This window comes from Apteryx mantelli, chromosome 15 (genome assembly GCF_036417845.1).
Source record: "Apteryx mantelli isolate bAptMan1 chromosome 15, bAptMan1.hap1, whole genome shotgun sequence".
NCBI lineage: Eukaryota > Metazoa > Chordata > Aves > Apterygiformes > Apterygidae > Apteryx > Apteryx mantelli.
The window spans coordinates 4312269-4327133 of record NC_089992.1 but is presented as its reverse complement, the minus strand read 5'-3'; the positions used below and the strand labels follow the sequence as shown (position 1 = coordinate 4327133).

General features: G+C 43.6%; 1 protein-coding gene across 2 annotated transcripts in view; it reads left to right on the top strand.

Annotated features, from left to right (window-relative positions):
- Nucleotides 1-14865, top strand: part of ALDH1A3 (aldehyde dehydrogenase 1 family member A3) — a 39515-nt gene that overhangs the window by 6473 nt on the left and 18177 nt on the right. For both annotated transcript variants that reach the window (XM_067305553.1, XM_067305554.1), the window contains exons 3-6: nucleotides 3986-4126; nucleotides 6811-6940; nucleotides 8629-8690; nucleotides 12081-12209. In XM_067305553.1, the coding sequence (XP_067161654.1) occupies nucleotides 3986-4126; nucleotides 6811-6940; nucleotides 8629-8690; nucleotides 12081-12209 (462 nt within the window). The remainder of the gene's footprint in view (nucleotides 1-3985; nucleotides 4127-6810; nucleotides 6941-8628; nucleotides 8691-12080; nucleotides 12210-14865) is intronic.

The following is a 14865-nucleotide window of genomic DNA, read 5'->3' as shown; positions in this document are numbered from 1 at the left end:
GTTTGCCTCCACAGGGCAGAGCTGTGGTTTTGTCACAGTCGTTTCTGAGCAGTGCTCCCTCCTACGTGGATCTTTGAAGTATTATAAGGGGGTTTTGTTCACGGGCATCCTGCCCCTTTCGTACTGCAAGGGCAGGCTGAGGTAAGAGGATGCAGCCATTTTACTCCCTGCAGCAGACTATTTCCCCTCCAGCAGACTGGTAATGCTGTAGCTAATGCTTTTGTACACTTTCCACTGTTAAGATGCTGTTCGCAGCTGATTGAAACTTTGGTTCAAACTTTACACCAGTGCAATGTGTAGACTGTTTGCAGAGGGCTTGCAGGGGAGCTCTGAACCTGTTCTGACTGAGCAGCTGAAGTATGCTCATGCCCTGTGTCAGAAACATGCCTTTCCAAGGATGTGTGCAGTGGAGTTTTTTCAAAGAAATAGCAATTGAATCAAAGTAAGACAGTCTCCACAGGGCGTACTCCATCCCTGCATGTCTCCTAGCACTGTATTGTCTACATTGAGCCAGAAGTAGACCTTCTTTGCAGGTGTTTTCCCAGCTCTGGCAGTATGAGGAACAGGGACTGCGGGGTGATGGTCTCCAATGTGCTCTGTAGCTTGGTGCTTGAGGCAGGAGAGAGGAAGAAGGTGCAGGACACAAGTAGAGCAATGATGAGCCAGACTTGCAGTAGAGGAGGAAGGTGGAGGAAGTAGATTAGAACAAAGATCCACGTGAGTTTGTTCAGGGGAAAATGGTATGCGGTTGTGTAACTGGGGGTTGTATCATAACACAAGCACCCAGGGTAGGTGTAAAGGTTTTCTGGCATTTCCCAACACTCCAGTGCTTGACTTTGCAATCTTAATATTCTCTTAGTGGAGCTTTTTATGTAATACTCAATAAATTTTGTATAGATCAAAACTGAGCACTGGGACGCGCAGACCTCCTCCTTGTGGTTTTGTATACTGCTGTGTGTCCTTGGCACCTTGACAGTTATGAGTCTGTCTTTGTCACGCATTGTGCCTACCTATTGCAACATCCCTGTAATGAACACACCATTCAGACTCCCCTAATGCCTAGTCATAACAGGATGGATTAAGAATGGCATTTCAGCCCTCCTTAAGAATTTCCTTGTTTTTGCTGGTCTGAGCTCTCAGGCCTATTGAGAGTGTGCTGGCTTACAAGATCTCACTTGGTAGTGTTGCCCTTGAGGGTGTTTTGGGGAAGCTTTTTTGCTTGTCTGTTAATGACTGCAATCCCCAAGCCACTGAGTGTATGTGCCCTGAATATCTAAGAAGGAAAGGGACAAGAATGAATATAACTGACCACATAATCATCACCCATCCAGAGCCTCTGGACAGCAGCACTATGACATTGTCATCAGTAAAGATGCACTTTTTCCACTGCCTCTAAAAGAGTGTGTTCAGCGGTGATCTCTGCAGGAAAAGGGCAAAGCCCAAGTGCTTCACTGCTTTTCTTTTCCTTGAGTAGAGCATCACCAACATGCAGGGTTTCAGGGGAAGAGGCTCAGGGCAGCTTCTCTGTAATCACAGTAGCTTGCAGTCAAAATGGGGAGACAAGGGAGAAGGGGAGAAGAGAGGGACTGTGGTCTGCTTGTCAGGAATGCTGCTGCCTTTCTCACTGGCTGGTGTGAGTGCATCCTTGCAACCCACAGGGATGGGTGCCTCTATCGGAGTAGCAGTAATGGCTGTCCAGCTGTCCTGCAGGATCTTCCCTTCCTTCTGCCCCCACACAGGCTGTGCTGTTCAGCACAGCTGCTCCCTCTGCCTGTGTTTGAGCAAGAGACTCCTGGGACAGGTCAGAGCCTCGGCGAGTTCCCTGGGTCTCACCACTCCAGCAGACAACCGCTAGCATTTGCAGGAGCTGCAGCAGGGCTAAGGTGCTCCCACGTTTAGAGGGTGGGGAAAATCTGGGCACGTGCTGAATTCCTTTGCCCACACGGCCATCTCATCCCTGTTCCTGTGAGTGCCAGGACCATGCCGTTGGCACTCAGTGCTGTGAACGCTCTACCAGTGGCACAGGCTGCAGCCCAGCACTGCAGACCTGACTCTCTGAACACTGTTGCTCCCTGCCTGGTCACAGAAGCTGATTAATCACTGCTAAGGAAAGATGTGATCAAACCTGATGCACTTCTCGTGTTTCTCGTCTGCTTTGTCACTTAAAATATTGCCTTCTTGCAGCTTGAGTCTTCGTTCCAGCAGGCAGGATGGAGAGGACATAAATGCACAGCAGTTGGTGGTGCATTCTGGCTTTTGTGATGTGCCAGTTATTTTGAATCCAGATTAACTCAGCTGGAGCAAACCATGCCTCGAGCACAGCCCCAGGTCTCTGACCCCATTCTGCCTGTCAGTGACAGGCACCAGGGAGGACCGATGTGTGAACATACAACAGTTGCTCTGCTGCCTCTGCCTTGCAGCCACCCTTGCTTGACCAGAGACATTCTTAACACCCTGTAACAGCACAAGTTTCTTATAATGGCTTCCTCACCAGCTCCCTTCTGAAAGGGTGGAGTTCTTTTCTCAGCAGCATATGTCAGCCTATTTTTAAGCTGTGTAATCTACCTGAAAAGAAGAGGAGCCAAATTTAGTCCAAGGTGTCATTTCAGTGGATGATGACTTGCAGTTTTCTCTGTGAACCTTCAGTGTAGGAAGACATTGTGTTTCCCTATAGCATTTTCCTTGGTTCAGCACCGCAACCTTCCCCCTGGAGGGGGAATGGCCAGTCCTTGCTGGAATAGTGTGGGGGTTACCTCGCAGTTGTATCCCATACTGCAGGGGAGCGTGATCCAGCCTGACTGGACAGGACTTGAGATACGACGTGTGAGAGCTGCTAGCGAGGTGCTATGAGCAGCAATCAAGGCCTGAAACCCTCCCTCCTTTCCCATCCCCCTGAGCCACATGTTGTGGTGAGATGCAAAGCGTTCTCCATCAACTGGAGTGAGAGACAACTGGCTGTGCCAGACATTACACAGAGCAGGATCCTGTCCAAAGCCAGGGTGAAATACGCTTTATATATATGCTTGGGGTACAGTCCTGACTTTGTGGATGTTGATGGCAGCATTCCCATTGACTTCATTGGCCAGGGAGGTTGTCCTTGACTTCACTTTTTAATCAATGCATATTGGGTGGGAGGGGGGGAGCAGTCTGCTGGGGCATGCTGTGGCCAGAGCAAATGTATGGAGCTTCCCTCTCTTCCCACACTGCCATTCCCAGGGAATTCACTGCCCTCCTGAGTAGCTGCTTATGTAAACAGAGCTGGATTTGGTCCAGGATGCAGTAAAGCAATTGGAGAGAAGGAGAGAGTGGCACTGTGCCACTAAGTCCCTCTAGTTGGAATGCTTCTGCCCTACCACTGGGTGATGTGCAAACCCTTCCTGACTGGTGGAAGTATTCTTGAAGCACAATCTAGGATCTAAGGGAGCTTTCTTAGTGTGTTAATTGTTATTGATGTGGGTTCGCATGGGAGAAGGTGGGACTGAAGAGAGGGGTCAGAACTGTGATTGTTCCCCTGGCTAAAACCATGGTCTCTCTCATGAGTTACTTTCCATCCCACGTTTGTTTAGAGGATGCTGATCCATGCAGACCAAGGATCTGTCATACTTGGGAAGCTCTAATGGGAACAGCACTGAAATCTTGTTTCTCCATTTTCCCTGTTTTGTCATTTACATGCTATACTGGCAGGAACATGGTTCTGGATTATTCTGTAAACAAACCAGTTGCATAAAATTCCCCTTGAAAGACCCTATTGGCACTTTGACCCCAGGTTGTTTATCAGCCCAGGCCGGACCCAAGATGTCTGAAGCCACTTGGACTTGGACCTAAGCCTACAAGATCCCAGGAGCAAAATGGAGGTGGTCTTGTCAGACAACTAGGTTTTAGCCACCACAGCATCACCTATGAGGCAGCCTTCTGGGGTCTCTGTGCCACTGTCCAGCACCTTTTGTTGTAACCTAATATTTTCTTGTTTGCCTGGCTGCTCCAGCCTGATGTGGATAATGCAGTGGAAGCAGCAAAGGCAGCGTTCCAGAGGGGATCTCTATGGAGACAGATGGATGCCTTAAGCAGAGGACGGCTCTTGCACAAGCTGGCTGATCTTCTTGAGCGAGACAGAGTCATCCTTGCAGTAAGTATAGTGATTGGGGAACAATGATGAACCAGCAGCACTGGCTGATAACTCGGCTCCATCCCTCCAGTTTTGCTGCATCCCTGTCTCATGTCACGTCCCTTTTAAGGTCTCTAGGGAGGAAGGAATCCCACAGTAAGGACCTACCTTCTGGCTCCTCTTTTCCCTGTGCCCACTGCTGACTTAGGCTGCCCGCTCCCATCCCTGTTCTTTGTGCTGTACAGTTGGGAAGCCAGGTAGCTTTTTCAGAGCTGATGGGCTTTGGTGTTGGGCAGTGACAGCTGCAAATTCTTCCTGAATTCATTTCTCATATGTCATTCTGGACTTTATTATCCCAGTCCTGTATTACAGATTTCAGCGTTTCCAAAGGAGAACCACAGTTCAAACTTGACCTAATTCTTTTCCTTTTCTCCCATACAGGAGTAAGGGATTTGGCCTTGTCTTTTGGAGAGTCTAGAGTGAGAAACAGTCCCAGTGTTTCCCACTCAGAGAAACAAGTAACAGTGGCACAGGCTCAAACTTTCTCTCTGGTGTGTTTAGAGCTCTCACACTGACCATATATATTCTCTGGAACTGGATGCATAGCTTTTCTTTCTTTTTTCTCTCTCCCCCTTTCTGTAGAACAGATGGGTCCAAGGAGAACTTACAGCTTATCTTCCTCTTTCTACTGGATGATTTTGGGGGTCTTAGAAAATGGCTGTTGGTTCTTGTATATGGTTGAATTCTTCTCAAACTTTAGCTAGTGATTGAAGAGATTATAAATATTAATGCTTACAATTTTTAAAGCAATAAATGTATTCTCTCTTGGTTTAACAGTCATCAATATTCATATCTGTCTCCCAGGTTAGGTAGCATTCACATACCTAAAAAAGAGAAACTCAGTTGGTCCTTCTTTATTACAAAGATGCAAGGCCTCTTTGGCTTCTTTGCAAACTGTTTCCCCTAAAAAGAGGGGGTCTGGAAAGAGAGAATCTTTCCCTTGTTGGATGTTATCCAATATTTAAAATGTGTGTAAGTGGGAACTGTTTCTTTCCCTACTGAGCGTACTGGCTCAGGAAAATCTCTTTATAGCCATGAAGCTGTGTTAACTTGGACTTCTGCACTGAAGAACTATTGCTAATGATTCCCCATCCTGTCCTGAGGAAGGAATCCTTCTGGTATAGAAGAAGGGGAGAAGGATCTGAGCTAAAATGTGCTGCAGTGGTAGAAGCCTTGAGACTCCGTGGGACTTGTGCATCTTTCCAGATCTCCCCCAAATCCTAGCATCTCTCAGCTTAGAGTTGCTGTCTGTCCATACCCAATTCCATCACCAGTTCAGCGCAGCACTTTTGCTCTGCTTGTCTTCAGGAGTATGGCATTCATGACATGCAGTGCTATTGCATACTGAGTTACTGAGTTGAAGTCCCCCTGAGGCCAGCAGTACTTAAGGCATGTGGGATGTGCTTAGGAGCCTGTACTTGCATGACTATTTTGAGCTGGGTCTCTTCCCTCAGCAGTGTCTCTGAACCACATGGCAGACTCCAGTTTCAGCAGGGCAGAAACAAAACCTCCAGGTCTGAGGGCAGTTCTGGCCCACAAATAAAAGGGGGGAAAAAAAGAATATGTGTGTGTGAATAAACCCTGTTCATTTTCTGCCCATTTCTTGGTGTAACTTCAGAGGGACCTCCTTTTTCCATAAACCAGGGCACTCATTTCTAGCTTTCTGCTGTCCTTCTGATCTGGGAGGGCTTGTCTGGCATTGTTATTCTCATTGCAGAAAATCAGCCGTAGCTGCCTTGGCTGCATGCTAAGTAATGACTTATAAAAATCAGTCATTTTAGCAGACGTTCAGAGCGGATAATAATCCTAGTCATTCCAAGGGGAATGTCTTTTTGAGTGCCGTTTGGACCCTAATGTTTGTGGAAGATGACAGGGTATGACTTCATATGTAAACAAAGATGTTTCAGTCTACCAAGGGATAGTACTTCCTTTATGGATGTGCTGGCCATTTCCACCAATATCGCATTTAATGACCTGAGTAGAGAACAAAGCATTCACTGAGCTAATGTCCAGAACTGCAAGAAGGACACAGGCCCAAACTGGACTCCACTTAGCGCAGCTCAACGTTAGTGCGACTTCAGTGAAGCAGCTTCTCCATTGCCTCAGTGTAAGCACAGATCTGAGCCCAAAGGTTACTTTACTAGAACTCTGTAAAAAATGTGTTTTCTATCATCCTGTGGACAAAAGAGGCTTTTCAGAGGATGCTTTTAATACTGTGAAGCAGGAAGCAAAGTAGATTTCCAAATAAAAGTGGGTCAGACTGATTTCAGTGACACCATCTGGAATCCAGAACATCTGTGTTGGAGGGTCAGTTACAGTGAAGTCATGACACTTGCATTGCATCTGAGCAGTGCCCCAGACCACCGCCCTGTGTCCCACCCACAGCCACCTTGTGGGAGCTTCCAGAAGACAGTTTCATTGCAATCACTGAACAAGGCAACCTGTGCATGTGTCAGGGTTACTGAGACTAGTTGTCTCCATCCTACTTTATTTGTATTAACTAACTTGTTCCTCAATATAAGGTGAGGGAAGGAAACCCCATGTCTGCAGCATAAGGCAAAAGAAAATTGAGGAGTTTGTCTAAAAGCTTTTTTAAAAAGAAAAATATTGACATGTCTGACAGTGCACGTGATTTGTTGTTTCAGACTCTGGAAACAATGGACACAGGAAAACCTTTTCTGCAGGCTTATTTCATTGACCTGGAAGGTTGTATAAAGACACTTCGATATTATGCTGGATGGGCTGATAAAATCCAGGGCAGAACTATCCCAGTGGGTAAGTTCCTTCTGACCCAATCTCAGAGCTGGGATGGGATCAGGCTTGAGGGGGGGGGGAGGTTTTGTGGGAGGGGGGTGCAGGGAAGACCTGCTTCTGAAAACCTGCAAAAATAACCTTGTATTTCCTTTCTGTCTCAGGATGCATTTTAAGTAGATACATTTCAAGATTTAAGGTAACAGGAGAATAATGTGAATGTCAGGATAGACCTCTGGAAAATATTGGATGGGCTGCTTCATCACTTTTTTAAGAGAAGCCTTTTGTTGTTAAATTCAGACTAACTCCTATAGAAACCCCCCACCACACACATGCTTTGTAAGGGAATTCATGCATTAGGAATTGCTGAAATGGATTAAGATGCCAGAGAATGTGGAGACAGAGGTTTCTAGAGATGAATGTAAGAAGGCAGCAGGGCTTATGTTGTCCTACACCAGACACCACAGGGATGTGGCGAAGAGTTGACGTGAACTCCAGTTGTGCGTCCTGCTTCACTGATGCTCCAGTGCCCCTGACAGTGCTGGCCACACAGATGCTTTGAGAAATGAGATAGTGGTTTTTGTTAATTTTTATTAAAGAGAAAGTCTGAGATGTTGACTCCTCAGGAGCCAAAGTGCTGAGCTCTTGGAGGGGTCCTCTCAGGTTTTTGACACTCGGAGAAAGTTATCAACACCCTTCCTAGATTTCATAGCCAGAGCAGTCACACTGCACTTCTGTCACTGTGACAGAGAGAAGAACACTTTGGCTCATCTGTACAAGTGCAAATATGGTTATGGGGAGGACAAGTTAAGACAGTGGATATCTGCAGGGCATGATGAGCAATGTGGTATATTTTGAAAATCAACCTGCTCTGTCCCTGCATGCTGCTGGTCACTGAGGGTGTATGAAGGACAGGCACTGCAGACAAAAATTACTCACCAGAGGAAGGACTCTGAAGGGCTGAACTAGTTCTGCCAGTCCAGTCAGCAGAGGGTCTAAAGACAGTGATGTCAGTCATGTAAACTGAGATCTGTCACCCTTCTTCAGATTGACATGAAGTGTTGCTTGCCCAGAGGTTGGTTGTTGATACTGATTTGAGATCACTTCTAAAAACAATAATTAGAAATTTTTGAGTTTTCAGTCAGATCTTCCTACTGAAACTAGGCTTTCTGCAAAAAAGAATTTGTAAGGAAAATGTCCTTCCTGCTTTCGCTTTGAAAGAGTAATCACAGTATTTTAGCATAAATAGCATTACTTTACTCCCAGAGTTCCATCTTCTTGTGATTTCTTACCAAAAATGCAAGTCCTATTACATGAAATGATTCCTGTACAAAATGGGTACTTCAAGGAGAAAAGTACTTTGCTTCTGTCAGTGAGACACAAGCTGAATGAAATTCACACTTGTTCTTCAGTGTAGTAAAGAGTTAACCTCCCCTGAACCTCAACACAGGGAGCTTGTGGGAGGAATCGACCCAATGGTTTTAAAAGGTTCCCCTGTGAACATGAGCAGCGTTTGGCTTTTGAACTAACACAAGCCTGTTCTCAAACAGATCTTCATCCTTCTGCGGTGTCCCAGGGGCGTGAGTTAAAATGAACAGACACAGGGTTATAAAGTCCTGTCCCCAACCTGTTAGTGTGCAGTAATCTTATACTGTTTCTGCAGAAGCAGGGGTTTTGACTATTTTGTCTTCCTTTATTCTTTTGTTTTGCAGATGAAAACTTTGTCTGCTTCACCAGGCATGAACCAATGGGTGTCTGTGGAGCTATAACTCCAGTAAGTAGCAAAGATGGTGCCCTGAATCTCCCTTGAAACTGGAAGCAATGCATGCGCACTCCCTGTCTCATACTGCAGCCATTCGCTTCCTAGTTAAGTACAGCTGTTCTGCAGGGAACTCCCTTTTCAGTTGCCTGATGTAGTTTCTTGTGTTACCCCCATGCCAATTCCTCTTGGCAAGGTAACCTCCTCTGCAGTGGAAGGGTGGGTCTCCTAATCAGATGCTGTTCCTCTCTAAGGCTGACCCCAGTCAGCAGAGACCAGTCAGAGCTCTCTGACTCTTCCGCTGCTGGGACAACCATCTTGTCATTACATGTGCTTGCTTCTTGCTGCCTGGTGCTGATGCATAGTTTTGAGTTTTAAATCATATTTATTAGTAATAACCCCTGGCTGTTCTTTTAGCTTTGTGTGATTAAATCTCATTGAATACAATTTTCTTTTCCTTGAGGTCTCATTCTTTGCTGAGGGGACAGTGTGGCTAGTTCTTCGAAAACCTCCAGTTTTGGTGTGTGCTGCTCGCTTTGTTTAAGCAGACAGCCAGAAAGACTTTACAGCTACATGGGAGCCATGGTTAGTTCCTGTCTGGTTGTAACATGCTTTGAACGTGGTATCCTGCAGGCCATGATGCAAACTGTGGTGTGCAAGGTTCTCTGCTTAGATACTTGGATCAATAAAGTCCAGGGAAGATTTTGACCCCTGGGATAAGGTTAAAAGAGAGACTGAAAGAAACGTAAGTGGGGCTTTGGATTTGCTTTTGAATACCACATCTGGTCCAGTTCCCCAAAACATAAGGGGAAATTATTCCTTTTCCTTCAGCTAGACTGAGCTTTTATCCCTGGTGATAAAGTGGAACAGTCTATTTAGCCTCGTCAGGCTGAGGAAAGCGGGAGGCCGTCAGTGTTAATTATCAGACATTTGCCTTAATAACTTTGCACAGCTTTTATGGCTGAACCAGCAATTTGACTACTTGTGAGCGACTAGAATTTGTGCCCTAAGTTCAAAACATCAGGTTTCCTGCACTGATCACCAGTTAAAAGATATCTCCCTGTCATACTTCAGCTACCTTTGGCACTCAGCAGTGCTTTTGGAGACTATTCCTTTAAAAGCCTACATGTAGGATGTTTTGGAGGGCTAATGTAAGGGAAAATAGCTGGACTCTTACCATTTCAGGTTGACCCTACATCAGCAGTACATAAAATAGAAAGGATTTCTACAACTTTGGGTGTGTTAGAAACCTAATCATCTTGGCTGAGAAGAATTCACCTACGCAAGTGGATACTGTTCTGCTTTTAGGATATTATGATCATAAAAAACATGCCAGTATCAATTCAGATATGTGATTATCATGATCTGAGTGATGTTCAGTCACAGATAAATTTGTAACACTTCATTAGAGGAACGGTCTATGTCAAGTTTGCTACTGTGCTCTAGAAGATGTAAAATAGCAGTATTAAGTTACACATTTAAAAAGCCGTAGTTTTTAATTAGCTTTATCAAAGAAAAATTGCCTACCTGCCCAGGTGCAAATTGTTAGGAGACTTAAGTGCTTCTTTAGTAGTATGACAATCCAGATATTGCTCACCACCCTGAAACTCTGAGCTCTTGAAAGCTAAGCTAAGAAAAAAATAGGAAAGATTTTGATTCAGCTGTCTTCTATAAAGTTGTCTTTGCTTAATTTAAAATCCCTTCATCTAAAGGTCTAAACTTAGGTCTGAGAAAACAGTTCTGATGAGTAGTTAGAGATCCTTTGTGTTGCAAAGAAAAACAGAAGGTTTCTTTAAGTCAGATGAATATTTCATTTCAACCAAAAGAAGTGATTTGGTTTTGCACCTAAAAAGTTTAGGTCAAAAGTTTGATGCATACCTTTATTTTTTTCAGCAATTTTTGAAACAAATTCTTATTTCACAATGTTTACTTTTTTCAGTTTACTCCAAAAACATTTATCCAGATTTGACTCGGGTTCAACCCTATGTTTGTAAAAAAGGATGATCTGGGTCAACAAAACCACATCTGTCTCCAGTTTACTCAGAACAAATCCCCTTCAATTTTTTCCCCTGTTTGATCTCTAACAGCAATAGTCAGTGGATTTGTATATTGCTACTTGATATAGAGGGATTCTATCTCTATTTGCCTGTGTCTCCCTAGATCAATTAACAATCCTTCCTTTTTACTGTAGCTTGACTATATTTAAACCCACCTATTTAGCAAGGGAAGTTCTTAGAGAGTGCAGCATATGACTGAGCTTTATTCCAAGGTGATGTTGTCAGGCAGCCCTAAAGTCCCTTACTAACTGTTATTTTCACCAGCTGTTCTGCAGTGGAAAGATTCTAGTGGAGTTATGTCATGCTCTGAAAATGTAGAAAAGTAGTGAAGATGCGAATGTCCCAAGCTGAGAATTCAGGCCTTCAAGAAGGCTTAGGAGAAAAAGGCAAATAGGCAAATGGTAGGATGTGGCCAACTGGAGAAGATCACTGAAACGAAACAGGTTTGGGGATGAGGGAAAGGCAAGTTGAAGAATAATGCTTTAGACTAAATTCTGTGTTGTTTTGAGGCTGCTGGGTTAGAACAGAACTCATCTCTTAAAAGCTCCACTGCTAATTTGTTTGTAAGCGTGAATTTGTGGATTCCTGACATATTTGGCTTCTTTGTTGATAGCTGAAGGCCTTTGGCTTGAGCCTTGACAAGAAGTCCCCTTACTGTTGGCCTGCTTCCATCATTCCTGAAGCAACATTAATTATTTTTAATGAAGAAAACCTTTCTGCTGCCAAATGACCTTTCTGAGATTCTGCATGAGCTAGATTTTCCACTTCTTGCTTAGGCTCCAAGATCTACAAATACACATGACCATGAAAGAGATTAGCACAGAGGAAACTGATGTGGACTGGTTCCTAATTCCAAATAAGAAAACTAATTGGAAAGGAGCAATTTACAATTTAAAGGGAATTTAAGACCTCCCCTGGATCTCCATGGCTGAACAACCCACTGCAGTTTCCTAGTTATAAACCTGGAATTGGATGATATTGCATAACTCCTAACTTTTCACAGAAAACTGAGTATCTTTAAGTGAGCAGTTTCACCGCATAACTCCCTCACATAAGGATGCAGTACAAAAGTGATGCATTGGAATCCCAAAAGGGATTCTGTGAACAGCAAAAATCCTATGTAAAGTGTGGTCAAACTCCTGTAAAGAATGAAGTTGCATCATACAATGTGTTTGTCTGATTTAACAGGATTAGCTTGGGGAATGGAGGAAGATGTAATCTGTAGACCAAGCAAGCGCACTATTATAAGCAAACACCACTCTTTGTGGCTATTCTCCCAGTTGCTTGTTTTTCCCTGAGCTGTGCAGAGGTGTGTGGGGCTGATCTGACTGACCTCCTGTTCTTGCAGTGGAACTTCCCTTTGCTGATGCTGATTTGGAAGATGGCACCAGCGCTGTGTTGTGGAAATACTCTGGTTATTAAGCCGGCTGAACAAACTCCTCTCACATCGCTGTACATTGGCTCACTGATTAAGGAGGTAAGGAAATCTGAGCATCCCATCCAGGTACTGTACTTTTAAGGTCACAAGGGAGGCTGCATATTGAATTGGCTCTGTGGGGTTTTTAGGCTGCATTAAATTAAAGATTTCACAGAGGAGAGTGGGAACAACCTATGTCTTCAGTGTTTTCTTTCAGAGACCCTGGTGTCTGGCAGTGGCTAACTGGGAGGTAACAAAGATTACAAAATCTGTAGGTATTGCTCCTGTGAAAGGAAGCTGGAGAGAGAAAAACTGGTCTTTTATTCCTCTGTCTTGTCCTCCCCTCTCCCAAATGAGAGAAAGACTACTGCTCAGTTTTATTAGACAACATGGATCTGACAAAAAGGAGAGTGGTTAGACAGCAGTGTTGTGTTTGTACCCTTTTTAGACATAGGATAATTCAGCCAAGGCAGAGTGCCACAGGAAACTATTCTTCATAGTTGCTGCGTCTCATTAAACAATTTACCTACGTCTGACCTTTAGAGTCACCTGCTATACTGACATAAAGAGAAAATCACAGGTTGGGATTTCAAAATACTGTTTTAGGGCTTGTCATATAGGATCCCAAGTGCCCTCAGATTTATTCAACATACAGATGTGGTGGGAGGTGCACAGTATCTTCCAGGACTGGTCTGTACAGCATCAACCTTGTATATTTAAATATGTGACCCTAATTGTGAACAAAAGCTAAAGGTGTTGTGTGACACAAAACAATGTCCAGCATGAACAGGCACACGCCCAAAGCTAGATGTGTTCAGCATAACATGGCATCATTTAGTCTAGGCCAGAATATGCTTTAGCCTCTCAACTAGAAAGGTCTGTTCATTAGTCTCGGTCTAATTTTAATGATGATCCTATCTGTTCTTGGCTTAGCCTGGGGGAAAATAAAAGGACATGCTAATAACTGACAGTTAGGGCTCCTCCGCTAGGAGAAGTATGCAAAAGTACTACCAGTTAAGTGTCTTTCTCCTGCAGTTAGTTGACTTGATAATCACTAAATGGGTGAGCGTAGGGTGCAGTTTTTCATGACTCCCAGTTAGCTTTGTCATACCACCGCTCTTTTCACTCTGACATCCAGCTCCCCACAAAGGTGTAGCATTTCCCCAAAAGAGCCATTTCATTCTTGTGAAATTATTTTTTTTAACTGAAAATCTAATCTGTCTGGTTTTGGCAGTTGCACTTCAAGGCAGAAGTGTAATTAGAGCAGAGTAATTTTTATTTGAAGATGTCCTCTGCTACCGCCAACAATTGGCTAAACTCTTAGGAGTTTGTCAGAAGAATAAATTTCCTTTATTTATTTATTTATTTAGAATCTTTAAAAAGGATTCAGTAGATGTTAACACATAAGCAAAACTATTTGTTGGGTTGAATGAAATATTTTTGGGTCAAGAAAAGTAGTTTGACTTTCATTTTTGCTGAAAAACAGAAAAAATCTTTCTGGTTCAGGGTGACCTGAATGAATTTTCTGCTTCCTTATGGCTTTGCTGCTGATTCTAAACCCCATTATTTCTGCAGTTCGACGTGCAGTGTTTTCTTGAAAACTGATTAGCCCAGATGCAAACTCTATTAAACTGTCTTTTGTCATTGTCACTTCCATGTAGGAACTCAGACTGCATTCCTAATTTATGAAAAAAGTCTTATCAAGGTAATTTTTTGCAAGGTAGTACATCAGCAATTACTTCCATTTTTTCTGTATTAGAAAGGAGCAATTGCTTTTACAGAGATTTTATATTTAAAAGACACAAGAAATGAAGTGAATATTTAATATCCTACAATTCCATTGTTAAGAAATGCAGGGAAGACAGCCTGTGCAGTCAGTAGTACAGAAAGGCTAGCCTAGAAAAGCATAATCCTTGAAACTCTTCTTTCAGGAAGCAAAAACAGACCAATAAGGCCCACACTTCTCCTTGCACTAGAATTTCACCTAAGGTTTTACCATGTGTCTTTTGGCAAAATTACTAGTTGGCTAATCTAGGTTGTAAATGTGGTGGAAACTGGCATTAGTCTGTTACCATCTGCTCTTGTATTCCTGTTTTGTTAGCCCCATCTTCTAGTGAAGTTTTACTGACTTCTTAATCCCTCTGGCCCCTGAAGAACCACAAATGTCAACGTTTGTTCAAAACAAACTTTTGTTCAGTTACCCCTTGGCTCCAGCTGCACTGCAGTAGCTGGGGGCCAAGTTTGGCCAAAAGACTTGCTCTCTTTTAACTTGAATTTGGGACTCCTCCAAGAATTCTTACTGAATCTTGGCATTTCCTAAGCATGGCTGTTGTTTTCACTCATGTCTACTCCAGTGGGTAGCAAGTAGCCATGTTACTGAAAGGTCTGTTTTCCCCAGGATGTGTCTGGTGTATTTGTATACACCTTAAATTACTTTAACATGCACTAGGCATGTCAAATACATATTAATTTTCATATTTGTGCCTTGCATTTTGATAGGGAAATGTATATTTTTGCCCTGAGCTTGATTTCAGTGAGGTTAATAAAATCAGGTGATGCTGTTAATTATTGAAGGATTAAGCTGTTTTGCTCAGTGATCTTCTGTGACGTTCCAAACATGAATGGGTTTTGCAGAACCCTCCTAGAAATGCTTATGAGTGAAAAGCTACAGAAATCACTTTGATAGTTTGTAGAGTGTGTCCTCATCCACAAGAAC